This window comes from Myxocyprinus asiaticus, chromosome 48 (genome assembly GCF_019703515.2).
Source record: "Myxocyprinus asiaticus isolate MX2 ecotype Aquarium Trade chromosome 48, UBuf_Myxa_2, whole genome shotgun sequence".
NCBI classification, from domain to species: domain Eukaryota; kingdom Metazoa; phylum Chordata; class Actinopteri; order Cypriniformes; family Catostomidae; genus Myxocyprinus; species Myxocyprinus asiaticus.
In genome coordinates this window covers 20,496,789-20,511,223 of record NC_059391.1, presented here as the reverse complement: position 1 = coordinate 20,511,223, position 14,435 = coordinate 20,496,789, and the positions used below count along the sequence as shown (strand labels likewise).

General features: G+C 43.1%; 1 protein-coding gene across 7 annotated transcripts in view; it reads right to left on the bottom strand.

Moving 5' to 3' along the window:
* LOC127437402 (protein NDRG4) overlaps positions 1–14,435 on the bottom strand; it is a 47,934-nt gene that overhangs the window by 20,144 nt on the left and 13,355 nt on the right. For 5 of the 7 annotated variants that reach the window (XM_051692253.1, XM_051692255.1, XM_051692251.1 and 2 more), the window contains one exon: positions 13,025–13,063. In XM_051692253.1, coding sequence (XP_051548213.1) covers positions 13,025–13,063 — 39 coding nt within the window. Of the gene's footprint in view, positions 1–252; positions 471–13,024; positions 13,064–14,435 lie in introns of those variants that run through there. The other 2 variants (XM_051692256.1, XM_051692257.1) reach the window with 2 other exon arrangements.

Genomic DNA, 14,435 nt, shown 5'->3' with positions numbered 1-14,435 from the left:
CAAAGTAGGCAGGAAAATAGGTCAAAATGCTCGTTAGCAAACTGCTATGAAATACACATTTTATATATATATATATATATATATATATATATATATATATATATATATATATATATATATATATATATATGAAGTCATTGACATTGTAAGCTGCATTATTTATTCATAGCAGAATAACATAAGCACGCTCATTGCCTGCCTGTCTGTCTCTCTCTCTATTTATATTCCTATGATTACAGACATCCCACTCACCCCGTCCCAGCACTCCGGCATGGTTGCTTAGAGATAGTCTACGATAATAGAGAACATGAGCAGGTGGAAGATAAGAAAGTATCTGGTCCTCTTCAGGCAATCAGACTTGGATCCAGGTAACCAGAGAGATGCTGCGGTTGCTACGGTGTTTCTTTGTCTAACCTCGTCCTGGCCAGGGGCTGAGCTTTGCAGTGCTGCTTTCCCATCCCCCAGCACATTTTATCCCCACCCAAATGTCCCATTGGTTGAAAGCAAAGAATGCCTGCCTGGCATTGGCTGGGCATTTTATCAGGCTAAATCTATTGTGTTCTCTGTATGTATTTGTACCATATTTGTGGTCTCCTTTCTTCCACATGCTCCTAGAGAACTTTGAAATGGCTAAACATTCAGTTACAAAAGGGGACATTTTTATTTTTCCAATAATTTGTAGTGATATAATACTTATTCATCCTTGTTCTCTATTAATAAGCATTGATATCAACTCTTCACAGGGAATAGTTTAAAAAAGGAGTCCTTATTCCCTATTGGTGCATTGCTTACGCATTTGAATGCTTTTACATATACAAATCTATCATCTAAGAAATGTGCCAGGGCAAAGAGTCTGAAGAGGGTTGAGGGATGGTTAAAAATAAAATAAAACTGCCATTATTTACTCACCCTCATGTCATTCCAAACCTGTATGGTAACCTTTCCTCCTCCTGTGGGGCACAAATGGAGAAGTTAAGCAGAATTTTCACGCTGAATGGTGACCAGGGACTATCGAGCTCCAAAAATGACAAAAGTTCACTTTATTCACTTAATTTGCATGGAAAAGAGCCTGAACAACCTGCCTAAAATCTCATTTTGTGTTTGACGGAAGCAAGAAAATCATACAGGTTTGGAATGAGATAAGGCCGAGTAAATTATTTTCATTTTATTACATTTTCAGGTGAACGATCCCATTAAAGTCTCCAGCATCATAATGAACACATCCATGTCCTACTAGTACAGGAGGCTACTGTATTTATGTAGTATATGACACTGTCTGCTTTGAGCGGTGTACATGCGCTTTGATATGAACAGGTGAGGCAGTGCTGAGACATGAACACTAGAGGCACATGACCCACTTTTGTGCTGCCTAAAGGACGTGGTTGTTTTTATACATGCAATCCGCTATGTTCCACGTTACTAACAACCTCTATTTTCATTTACAATCTCATTTTATGCCTAAGAGGACAATGCCATGCTGACTCGACCACACATTCAATCACTCTGTCTTTTCAGCGCGTGAGTTTTACTCTGCGGAAAAGGGAGTTTAATGTCTGTCAGGCTGACTTAGCATTTGCTATCTATCTTAAAGCTACACTATGTAACTTAAATAAAACTGCATGCATCTTGCGGAAGAACGTTGTTTTGGTTGTGGTTCGGCTCTGCTCCTCTACGCGTATGAGTGTAGTTTGTGGCACCGGTGTACACATGAATACAGGACATCTTATCAGAGCGAATGGACAAATAAATAACGAAAGAAAGGAAAAGACAGATACCCGAAAACATGTAATCTGAGCAGATAAGTGCCATATCTTATGCTGTTGTTTTAACTTATTGGAAATATTGATGTTTCGAAATAAATTACTGTGGCAGCGGGAGCGTGGTCAAGCATCTCTCCAGAGAGAGAGAAAGCGGTAAGGGTGCTTACACCTGAGCTAAATTATGTCTAACACCTGTCTCTAATTTCAGTGAGCATGGGGAGAGCGGCATAAATAGAGACACACCGCAAATAGAAGGGAGAGAGAGCCTGGGCACCACAGACCCGAACAAGAAGCAAAGAGTTTTTATTACAAATGATAAGAGTTTATTTTGTGAAGCGGTGTGTGATTGTAGATTAACTTAGTGCATAACGCAAAGACTGTGAGACTGTAATTGTGCTGCAGACAGAGAATTTAAATCCTTACCTGAACCAGGAAAGCTGCTTCTCGCCTCCTCCTTACACTGGTGCCGAAACCCGGGAATTGAAGTTTGGGTTGAAGATGGATGGAAGTTGTCCCGTAGAGTCCTCCCAGTTGGCAGAGATCCTCCAAGCCCTCGCTGGCCTACATCAGAGCCACAAGCAGACACTGCTTGAGCTCCGACAAGATCAAGATCGCCGGTTTGTCGAGCTCCTGCACGCTCAAGCCGAAGACCGGCAGGCGATCCGGAGCCTCCTCAGCCAGGAGGCATTCTCAGCCGCGACCCCGGACACTCCCGTGCCGTTACCCCCGCCCACATTACAGAAAATGGGGGCGGCGGACGACCCGAGGCCTTCCTGGATTTGTTTGAGCAGACCGCCGAGATCTGGGGCTGGCCGCTCGGCCAATGGGCGGCCCAACTGATCCCACTATTGTCCGGGGAAGCCCAGCTCGCGGCTCAACAACTGCCAGCGACGAGCCTCCTGGCCTATGGAGATTTAAAGAGAGCCATCTTGCAACGGGTTGGTCGCACTCCGGAGGAAAATCGTCAACTCTTCCGGAGCTTGAAGTTGGAGAGCTCCGACCGCCCATTTGCCTTCGCCAAGCGGCTCCATGACGCTTGCCAAAGATGGCTGCTAGCGGGGGACCGCGACGTCGATGGAATTATCGATCAGGTGGTACTGGAGCAATTCACACATCGACTGCCAAAAGGGACGGCGGAGTGGGTCCAGTGCCACCGCCCAGCGTCGTTGGAGGAAGCTGTCTGGCTTGCGGAGGACCACATGGCGGCGATCCCGAGGGCAGAAGAGCCCTCCTACATTTTCTCTCCTCCCTCTGTCTCTTCCCCCTCCCCTCTCTCCTCTCGTTCTGCTCTCTCTGCAGGTCCCATTTCTGCCCCACGCAGATGAGGAGGACTTCAGCCACTGAGACCAGTTCCCCGGGTGTGGGAGACGACACCTTCCCCTACTCCAATGCCCGCTGCTCTCCCCCTCGGGGGGGGGGTGCCCGCCGACGCAAGTGTGGGCGTAGCGCCTGGGCCGGCCTGCTGGGGGTGCGGAGACCCGAGCCCCTTCCGAGATCAGTGCCCTCTGATGGAGCTGGGGACGGTGGTGCGGGTCTCTGACCTCCCACAGGCTGCCCCCGACCGGGCCAGGGCATACCGGATACTGGTAAGTGTCAAGGGGGGTACTCACCAAGCGTTGGTGGACACCGGGTGTAATCAAACCACTATCCACCAACGCCTGGTTCAACCAAGGCATTGGTCACAACTAAAACGGTTAAGGTGAAATGTGTACACGGGGATATTCACAAGTATCCGGTAGTGACCCTGACGATTAAATTCCGGGGGAAAAAGCATAGAGTGGAGGCCGCGGTTAGTTCCCGCCTCACCCATCCGCTGATTCTGGGGACTGATTGGCCTGATTTTAGAGTTTTATTAAAGGGAATTTGCGCGGATGGGTCCTGTACGAAGTTAGGGAGATGTGTAATGTGCGATGCTCTGGCAGGGGAGGGGGAGCCGGGGCCGTCCTCGACAGCTCCACGTCATAATGACGAGAGAGGGGGAGAGGCTGCAACCCCTCCCCTTCTCAGGGAATTCCCTGAGGGGGATTTCCCTTTGGAGCAGTCACGAGACGAAACCCTCAAACACGCCTTCGACCAAGTGAGAGTCATCGATGGTCAACGACTCCAGCCGGACATCGCCCTTTCATACCCCTATTTTGCGATTATAAATGAGCGGTTGTATAGAGTGACACAGGACACTCAAACTAAAGAGGATACAACCCAACTTTTGATTCCAAGGAGCCATCGGGAAATGGTATTCCAGGCGGCTCATTATAATCCCATGGCGGGTCATCTAGGATAAAGGAAAACACTGAACCGTCTAATAGCCCGTTTCTATTGGCCAGGCATTGGCGGCGATGTCCGCAGGTGGTGTGCAGCATGCCGCGAATGCCAACTGTTTAACCCACCGGCCACCCCAAAAGCACCATTGCGCCCTCTCCCTTTGATCGAGGTCCCCTTTGAGAGAATTGGAATGGACCTCGTCGGGCCATTAGAATGGTCAGCACGCGGACATCACTTTGTATTGGTCCTAGTGGACTATGCAACGAGATATCCGGAAGCAGTGCCTCTTCGCAACATCTCAGCACGCAGTGTTGTGGAGGCACTCTTCAAAATAATCTCCCGGGTGGGGATTCCGAAAGAAATCCTCACAGATCAGGGCACAACGTTTATGTCACGGACACTACGCGAACTGTACGAGTTGTTAAATATTAAATCAATTCGCACCAGCGTATACCATCCTCAAACGGATGGCCTGGTAGAACGATTTAATAAAACCCTCAAAAACATGATTCGTAAGTTCGTGCATGACGATGCTAGAAATTGGGATAAATGGCTCGACCCCCTGTTATTTGCAGTACGAGAGGTCCCGCAAGCCTCCACTGGCTTCTCCCCATTCGAGCTGCTGTATGGGCGACGCCCACGCGGCGTGCTTGATGTATTGCGAGAGGCCTGGGAGGAGGGACCTTCAAACAGCAAAAATGAAATTCAATACGTTCTTGATCTTAGAGCAAAACTCCACATTTTGGGACAGCTAACACAGGAGAATTTGCTCCAAGCCCAAGAACGACAGCGCCGACTGTATGACAGGGGAACTCAGCTAAGGGAATTTGCACCGGGAGATAAAGTGCTTGTATTGCTTCCCACATCAAGCTCTAAATTACTCGCCAAGTGGCAAGGACCCTTTGAGGTCACACGACGAGTGGGAGATCTCGATTATGAGGTTAAACGAACCGATAGAGGGGGCACACGTCAAATATACCACCTCAATCTCCTGAAATTGTGGACGGAGGCGGTTCCCGTGACGTTGGCTATGGTAGTTCCCAAGAAGGCAGAGCTCGGACCGGAGGTGAGTTCAAAACATAAACAGTTCACCCCGGTCACTTGCGGAGACCACCTCTCACCGAGTCAACTCGCGGAGGTTGCTAGGATGCAACAGGAGTTTGCGGACGTGTTCTCCCCTCTACCGGGACGTACAAACCTCATCCACCACCACATCGAGACCGAGCCGGGGGTCGTGGTACGTAGCCGCCCCTATCAATTACCCGAACACTAGAAAAAAAATTGTTCGGGAAGAATTGGATGCAATGCTCGATATGGGGGTAATAGAAGAATCCCACAGTGATTGGTCCAGCCCAGTTGTTCTAGTGCCTAAGAGCGATGGGTCTGTGCGATTCTGTGTGGATTATAGAAAAGTCAACGCGGTGTCTAAATTTGATGCATATCCAGTGCCTCGCGTTGATGAGTTGCTCAATCGGTTGGGCACTGCTCGATTTTACTCGACATTGCATTTGACGAAGGGTTATTGGCAGATCCCCTTGACACCAATCTCCCGTGAGAAAACCACCTTCTCCACACCGTTTGGATTACACCAATTTGTGACACTTCCGTTCGGTTTGTTTGGGGCCCCGGCTACGTTTCAGCATCTCATGGACCGAATCCTCAGGCCGCATTCAGCCTACGCCACTGCCTATTTAGATGATATCATCATTTATATCAATGATTGGCAGCGGCACATGCAACATCTGAGGGCGGTTCTGAGATCACTGTGCCGAGCAGGACTCACAGCGAACCCAAAGAAGTGCGCGATTGGACAGGTGGAGGTACGGTATCTGGGGTTCCACTTGGGCCACGGGCAGGTGCATCTCCAAATTGATAAGACAGCGGCGATTGCGACCTGCCCGAGACCCAAGACCAAAAAGGGGGTGAGACAGTTCCTGGGGCTGGCTGGCTATTATAGAACGTTCGTGCCTAATTATTCGGACATCACCAGCCTGCTGACTGATCTCACTAAAAAGGGAGCTCCAGATCCGGTCCAGTGGACGGAGCAGTGTCAGCGGGCGTTCATGCAAGTTAAAGCTGCACTTTGCGGGGGGGCACTTTTACATTCACCTGACTTCTCTCTCCCTTTTGTTTTACAGACAGATGCTTCAGACAGGGGGCTGGGGGCCGTACTCTCGCAGGTGGTGGAGGGGGAGAAGCGCCCGGTGTTGTACATTAGCCATAAGCTCTCCTTGAGGGAAACTAAGTACAGCACCGTAGAAAAGGAGTGTCTCATCATCAAGTGGGCGGTCCTCACTCTCCGATACTACCTGTTGGGGTGGGCCTTCACCCTCTGTTCCGATCATGCCCCACTCCAGTGGCTCCACCGCATGAAAGATACCAATGCCCGGATCACCCGTTGGTACCTGGCTCTTCAGCCGTTTAAGTTCAAGGTGGTCCACAGACCAGGGGCGCAGATGGCTGTCACGGACTTCCTTTCCAGGAATGGGGGGGGAGTGGTAGGCAGGCCGGATGCCGCCCCGGCCTGAGTCGGGCGGTGGGGATATGTGGCAGCGGGGGCGTGGTCAAGCATCTCTCCGGAGAGAGAGAAAGCGGTAAGGGCGCTTACACCTGAGCTAAATTATGTCTAACACCTGTCTCTAATTTCAGTGAGCATGGGGAGAGCGGCATAAATAGAGACACACCGCAAATAGAAGGGAGAGAGAGCCTGGGCACCACAGACCCGAACAAGAAGCAAAGAGTTTTTATTACAAATGATGAGAGTTTATTTTGTGAAGCAGTGTGTGATTGTAGATTAAGACTGTGAGACTGTAATTGTGCTGCAGACAGAGAAAATAAATCCTTACCTGAACCAGGAAAGCTGCTTCTCGCCTCCTCCTTACAATTACGTTACAAACGTTAGGCAGCATTCGTTAAAATTAGACATAAGGATTGCTAGTCTGATAAGGTCAAACGCTGTACATTTTTATAACTGCAGGATATTCTGGCCAAATAGACCATAATACTAACAAATTTATAGATTGCCATTGTTACCAACCAGTGGTCAACATAATTTCAAGACTCACATGTCCTTGGCAAGCCTAGGACTAAAGGATTTATTTATGTAAATTATTGCCGTTATAAAGAAAAATACACACGTGTGTTAGCAAGTGAAAAGTGCTGCATCGGTTACAGTATAATTATTGTATTTCACTACACACACAGACGTGTGTGTGTGTGTGTGGGTGTGTGTGATTACACAACTATAAATAAACCATATCAATAAAATATCTTACCTGTTGAGTAAGAAAAAAGCCATCTCTGGGTCGCTTTTCAATCCTTTCAGTTGTCACCACATCTGCAAAGCCAAGCCGATGTTGATTCGTGTTTTATTACGGACTCTGTCGCTTACACTTTTTACTTGTAAACTCTGCTCTGTTCGGGGTTTCTTTGTTTTTACAACCGGTGATTCCCCGGAGGTTTGCCATTTGAACCATGATCCATGATCAATTTTCTCGTTTGTTGTGACAACAAACTTTCAGCTTCATGCTACTCCTACACCATACATGCGCTATAGTAGCCGGAGCTTATTTTCTCTGTGTACGGCTATGTCGTGAACATGCAAGGGTGAATGACGTATGTATGCAATTTCCCATGAAATCCATCCCGACAGCTCTAAAGTCATTATTATAGGTTTATCAAAGTGAATTTGAGTAAAGACATGGTTTGGAAGATGGATTTTTGTTGCACTCTCTCATTAATAACATTGTTATTTAAAAAAAAAAAAAAAAGTTACATAGTATAGCTTTAAATACACAACCTCTATTTCCCACTCTCTGTCTCTCTATCTGTTACAAGCATGCACACTCGGTGTAGATACAGTTGCACTGTTATTGCACAAAGGCACTCTTGAATTTTAAATTTTTTTTAGGGTACAAAAAGATTAAATCACGATAGCAAAAATCATTGAGTGAATCTTTAATCAAGCAATAAGGTCTGAGAGGCTGGGCAATATTGTGAAAATAGTCACAGCTAAAGGGTGACATTAGGCACGATATGCATCGGATTCAGTACAGCCATAAATTCGATTTTGCATCCCAGATTTTCAATAATGTGATCAAGGAGCTTTATAGAGCTTTATACAGGCCTATCACGGTCTACCCCTCACAGCCTCATTTTCATTCATATCAAAAACCAAAGATTGCACTACTGTGAATAAGGTCTACACGCTGATAACTATAAGAAAACATGTAATTAAAAAATACAACATTAAATTTTACAGCATGTATTTTGTAATCTGTAGAGGAATAATTTTCAAAAGTAACCTTCCCAACCCTGCCTACTGGGCAGGGAGGAGAATATATAGTAAAAAAAAAAAAAAAAGTATTGATTGGTTTCTCATTTCACTACTGAAGACATGGATTTAACCACTGAAGTTGTACTTTTATGCTGCCTTTATGTGCCACCTTTAACTTGCATTGAATGGACCTACAGAACAGAGACATTCTTCCAAAAATCTTCATATGAGTTCAACAGAAGAAAGTCATACACATCTGGGATGGCATGAGGGTGAGTAAATTATGAGAGAATTTTCATTTCTGGGTGAACTATCCCTTTAACGCTCTATTGAGTTTAAAATCAACAAAACCTACCTCTCTACCTTAAACCTAACCGATAGTCTCATAAAAAGCAAATGTGAAAAGAAAAAGATGATAATCTGCCATTTTATTTGTGAAAGTGAATAAAAGTCGTTGCTGCAGTGCCTCTAGTGTTTATTTCACTAGGAAACTGCCGCAATACCTACAACGAGCCATGTAAAAACAATTTAGCAAAAAATGTAGGTATTGTGATGAGATTCTATGAGACCAGGTTGCTTTATGACCTTACCTCGATAACGGAATGCAGTTCAAGGCGTTAACATTACCTTAATCATTGTAGGCATATTAAGTATTATGTAAACACCCTCATTGTGAACGTAGACTCAGAACTCTTTTGGACCGCACTGTGTACATATAATACACTTTATATACTATAAAACATTAACACAAATTTCAGCATATAGAACCAGAAATATCCATTCTCTAATGTTTCATTTCTAGCTTTTTTGTCCTTGCCATTTAGGTAGCTATGCTGCAGCAAAACACCTATTTAATTATCTCTTCTCTGTAACAATTAAAACCTCTCATTAGCTGAGCATGTGGCTCACAAATCCTGTCATCTCCAGCCCCAGCTGTTTGGATTTTTCACTGTTTTAATCAAACGCTTCTCTCTGTGATTTAGCTCTATTTATGTCGGAGGTGTGAAGAGATTATGCAAACCGTGAGACAGATACAAAACTTAGGTGATAAAGTACCTCTATAACTTATCTAAGTAGTTTGATTTCCACTGGCATGACATGATGTAACGCAAAGTGCAGTAAGAACTGAGAGCTTCAAAATTAATAATTTGACAAGGTAACTGATTTTAGATGGACGACCATCCACTCTTGGATTCCCAGAGGAGACGAATTAGACTTAATTTTCAGAGCATATTAAAATCTGTACATTTGAAGGATGGATTATTGTTTGGTTGTTTTAAACTTAAGTTTGTTACTCAGAAGCTATAATTGCATTTTACTTTCAAATACTGACATTTTGCAACATGATCACATGGGAAGTCGGCATGTTGTTTCTGACTCACCGAAATGTGCCATCTCCTATTAGACATTTTTGCATCAACTCCAGTGTGTTTACCTTCTCCTGTAGTGTGACCAGCATGGGAGACCCAGGTTCAGATCCCACACTGAGAGCAGGAGGTAATCTCGTTCGCATAATCAGTGAAGAGTGCAATTCGTAAGTTGCATTATTACTCCAGTGATGGTTAGGTTTTGGTTTAGGTTTTGGGTTAACAAGGGGTACGGTTTAAAAAATGTAAATTCCTCTTCACTGTATTACAGCCTGTACAGATGAAAACTCACTTTTGGTGCCCCTCTGTGGACATTACAACAGGAAAATGGAGCTCACGCGTGTCTATCTGCCCAACAACACTTACCACTTAGGCCACTGGAGGCAGTGTTTTGCATCTCGGTAAGCACAGACCGATTTCAGCTAAAGAAATGTCAACCTACTGTTTTCGATTTTACTGGGTTCCCACTCTTTTCAAGGCACAATTTTCCAGCACATTTATTGTGCCACACAGTTGTAATATTTTGGCAGTAAGCACACAAGAGGCCAGTAAAATTGTGGTTGTTGGAGGGTTATTTTTATTTTTGTTTTTTTAAATTCCGTATTCGTCAGTTTAATTAATTTTCATCGTGAAAATGGTGTCTAATAAAATTAATTTGTTAAAACTTTAATCAAATGAAAATATAATTATTTCAATTAATTATTTAATTATGAATTATTTCAATTAATTCAATTTTTCAACATTAGATTGCCTTATTTTTATCAAATGAAGTGCTTTTCTACAAAATCTGTAGTCTGTATTCACTGCACGCTTCAGAGCGCTCTGCTCACTGTCATCTAATATACACAGCACGCGTGATTCTCATGCTGAGGGGTTTTAGCGCACATGCGGAGTATATATTTAATTAAAATCACAGCCTTTTGCAGTTTAATAATCACATTTAATAATCACATATCGAGAATTCAACTTGATTAATTTTGCATTAAAGCATTCATTTTTGTCCCAAATATGTCAAATTCCTTTGATTTAGCATTTTATAGCTAATGCAATTTTTATGACTGGATTCAGTGTTTCCATCCATGTTTTCTGCATCGTGGTCTGACCATCGCCGTTGTCTAAATTTAACAACTCAAATGTTTTTGTAGTTTACACTAGTGCCCGACCGATATATCGGCCAGCCAATATTATCGGTCGATATTAGACTTTCACCGATATATCGTATCGGCGTATATGTTTACCGATATGCGCAGATATGAAAACTTTTTTCAGAACATATAATGCAGAAAACAATGCTTTAGAATTGGTTTCATTACGTAGTTTGTCCAGCAGAGCATGCTCCAACTCCATTGTTTACAGAGCTGAGCTGACGGTGGCTCTGCAGAAAGGGCGGAGTTGAGCTTAGTACTGGTAAGTTGCTAACTGACCCCATCATTTTCCTTTTTCAATATAACTAATATAATGTTCACCCTGTCCCTGACAGCCATGTCACTCATGTCTGCTTGCTGTTAGCCAGCTATAGTTTGTCAGTGCAGTAAGTAATATAGCAGATTGAAAGGTAAACATCAGAGCATCTTTTTGCAGCTCAGTAAACAACAGTGCGGTGGTGGATTGTGTCTGTTGAGTGTTGATTCCTTGCTACGCTGTTACCTAGTTGGTGAGATGCAATGCTGGTCCATCTTTTGCTCTCTGTGACAATGAGCTTATAGCTAACTAGCTAACCACGTAGCTACTTTCATTGCTTATCAGCTGAGTGGAAGCTAATGTGTAAACATGTATTCATCAAACTGTTTTGTTCAGGATTCACAGTTTGGTACCCCCTTCAACCGAACAATTCCAGTTGTTGCATTTATCAGATGTAATATTTAAAAGGTTTTCCACCATTGAAAGTTTCCCCTGAACTTGTATAGCAGAATATGGTGTAACACCGCTGCCGCTGTTTTTCTCTTGTCTCGGCAGGTGTAAATGCTTCTTGTTTTACAACCTGCCAATAATTGACTGGCAGTATTAATATAGTCAGCATTTGACTGATACTAAACAGTACTACTGATGATTATTTAGCTATTTATTGTATTTGAATGTATTCTTTATTTTAATGGTCAGCAACTGACTGATACTAAACGTACAGTACTGATGTTTATTAAGCTATTTATTGTATTTTTATTTATTCTTTATTTTCTCAGTGTTCATTTCTAGAATTTGTTGACAATGTATAATAATAATGTCAAATATTCTTTGATAAAAATATTTGTTTAAGAAAGCAGCCTTCTGAGTACCTTTGCAAAGTCATATCAGTGCAAAATCGGTGAACAATCCACATAGAAAAGGTCTGTTTTCATTCCAGTTAAAAAATTTGCTATATTGGCCACCATATCAGTAATCGGTGAATTTCCCCCTATAAATCGGTCTCAAAAATCCCATATCGGTTGGGCTCTAGTTTACACTACAGCAGTGTTGAAACAAGAAAACCAAAAAATGCACTATATTAATACTTGTCAAAAAAAAAAAAAAAACCTTGTCAGCGACACAATCAAACATTTTTTTTCCAACAATTATTTTCCAGGACATTTACGTATTTTTCTAATTTTCCATGACTTTTCCATGACTGGAAAACTGCATTGCAAAATTCCAGGTTTTCAAGGATTTCAAGGACACAAGTGAACCCTTTTTTTTTAACTGTGAGATCAGTCTGCATATTTCCGAGTAAGACAGGAAATGAGAAAAAAAAAAAAAAAAGAAGGGCGGTGCTTGATTTTATCCATCAGGAATTGATTGCTTGTTTGAACTTTGGCAGATGGGGGAAGTATTCAGGAAAGCTGTTTGAAAACAATGTTTATTTCTGCAATTCTGTTTCATAGCGCTAGTGGAGCAGAAATTACACACTTCAGCTTTGAGGTTTAAAATTCATGGCTGTCATAAAATAATCTGTCATATGACTGGTACAAAACTGAAACTGCAGGTTGCTCTCTGCATACCAAAGAAGATATTGATTGAATCTAGAATGAGGAGGTCACAACAGTGCCGCCGCCATCTCTTGCTTTCTCTCTCTCACGCTCTCTCTGTCTTATCTACCATCTCTCATTAACTAGAATTGTCAGCACATTCCTCTTTGTGGCCAAGACAAACAATACATTGTCTTTATCCACATCCAAAGCAATCAACCAAAAATGCATTTATATTAAGCCAAAAGGGAGTTTATATTCGACTGAAATAATGAGGCAATGTCAGCCACACCATTTTAAATCTGACATAGCTTTGCTGTGGTGATGCGGAAAGCCTGGCTTAAATTCCCTCTAGGGGTAGGCTGGTTAAATGCAAGTCATACGTCAACATCAAGTGTGCACAGGGAAGAGTTACTGTACCTTCCAATCTCCTGCAGCAATGAAGGTCTCACAGTTTTCCTGCAGGAACACAAAAGTCCAGTTTTATCAAAGCCTTCAGCATGTTTTTAACATGTTTTATCACAGTAAAATAAGCAATATTTTACTGGAGCAACACTCTGCAAGGTCCCGCAACGTGAAGAAAGACAAGTTACCTTGTGCTGGTGTTTTAGACCGATATGAGAGTTTTAGTTTCACTAGACAAGGTTAGTGTGGGTGGCTTTGCTGGCATCAGATCGGCAGCTATTTGTGGAAAATAAGTTAAAACGTGCAGGCTGCAATTGCTTTGCTGCTGATATGAGACCTGTTTAACAGCATTACACATTGAGGTATAATGGTAAGCATTTTGAAAGCCCTGCTGAGGGGGAAAAAAACGATTGGTCTTAGCTGGTTTAAGATGGTCTAGCTGGTCTCCCAGTCTGGCCAAGCTGGTGTTTAGCTGGTCTTCAAATGGTCTGGTTGGTCTCCCAGCTTCTAAAACCAGTAAGAGAGACCAGACTGACCAGGTTGGAAGACCAATTAAGGTCAGCAAACAAGATTAGGCTGGTTTAAGATGTTTTTTTCTCAGCAGGGAGAACAGTGTGCAATGGAATAAAAGTTAAGTGGGTTAAGAAACATTGTGAAAGAACAGTTCGAAAACATGACTTGGTCTTGGTCACTGGAGTTCATTTTGTTCTTTGTGCTAAACTACAACATATTTTATCCCACAGTAGGAAAAACCATAAAACTCCATCTTATTCTTTTCAAATGCAAAGAGGCATGACTACAGTCTACATTAGATTGAAGCAAAGCATCCATTTTGGTAAAGCAAGAATCTGTGATTCTTGTGCAGACTGGCAGAAGCTGGAAGAAAGCAACAAACCTAAAGAAAGACATTAGTGCATGCAGATCAAGGTGTTGAGAGATGGCAGAAGAATGGTAAAAGCAGTTATAATGTCGGACCAGCAGGTGTCACTCCTTTTTAAGGATTCAAAACACTGCAGTACACCGGAATTGCAAAAGAGGGCACTCTTGTAGGTAAACAACCAAATGTGCCACTTCCTTTTTGAAGAACCTACTTATGACACTTGCCTATGCATTTATGCTTTCTGTTAAGTGCTTTTTACAAACCTGTCAAATGGTGATGTGGGTGCTGCTGAAACAGGTTTTGCTGAAAAGCATTTAGTTTGTGCAAAACAAACTGTTACAGGAAATCCAGAGATTATTGGTTAATGGAATATTCCAGGCTTATTACAAGTTAGGCTCAATCAACAGCATTTGTGACAATGTTGATTACCACAAAAATTAATTTCAGCTTGTCCCTCCTTTTTCGAAAATAATCAAAATTCTGGTTTACAGTGGGGCCAATCTGTAAACATTTAAATACTGTTTAAAAAGTAGCCACAAGACGTAA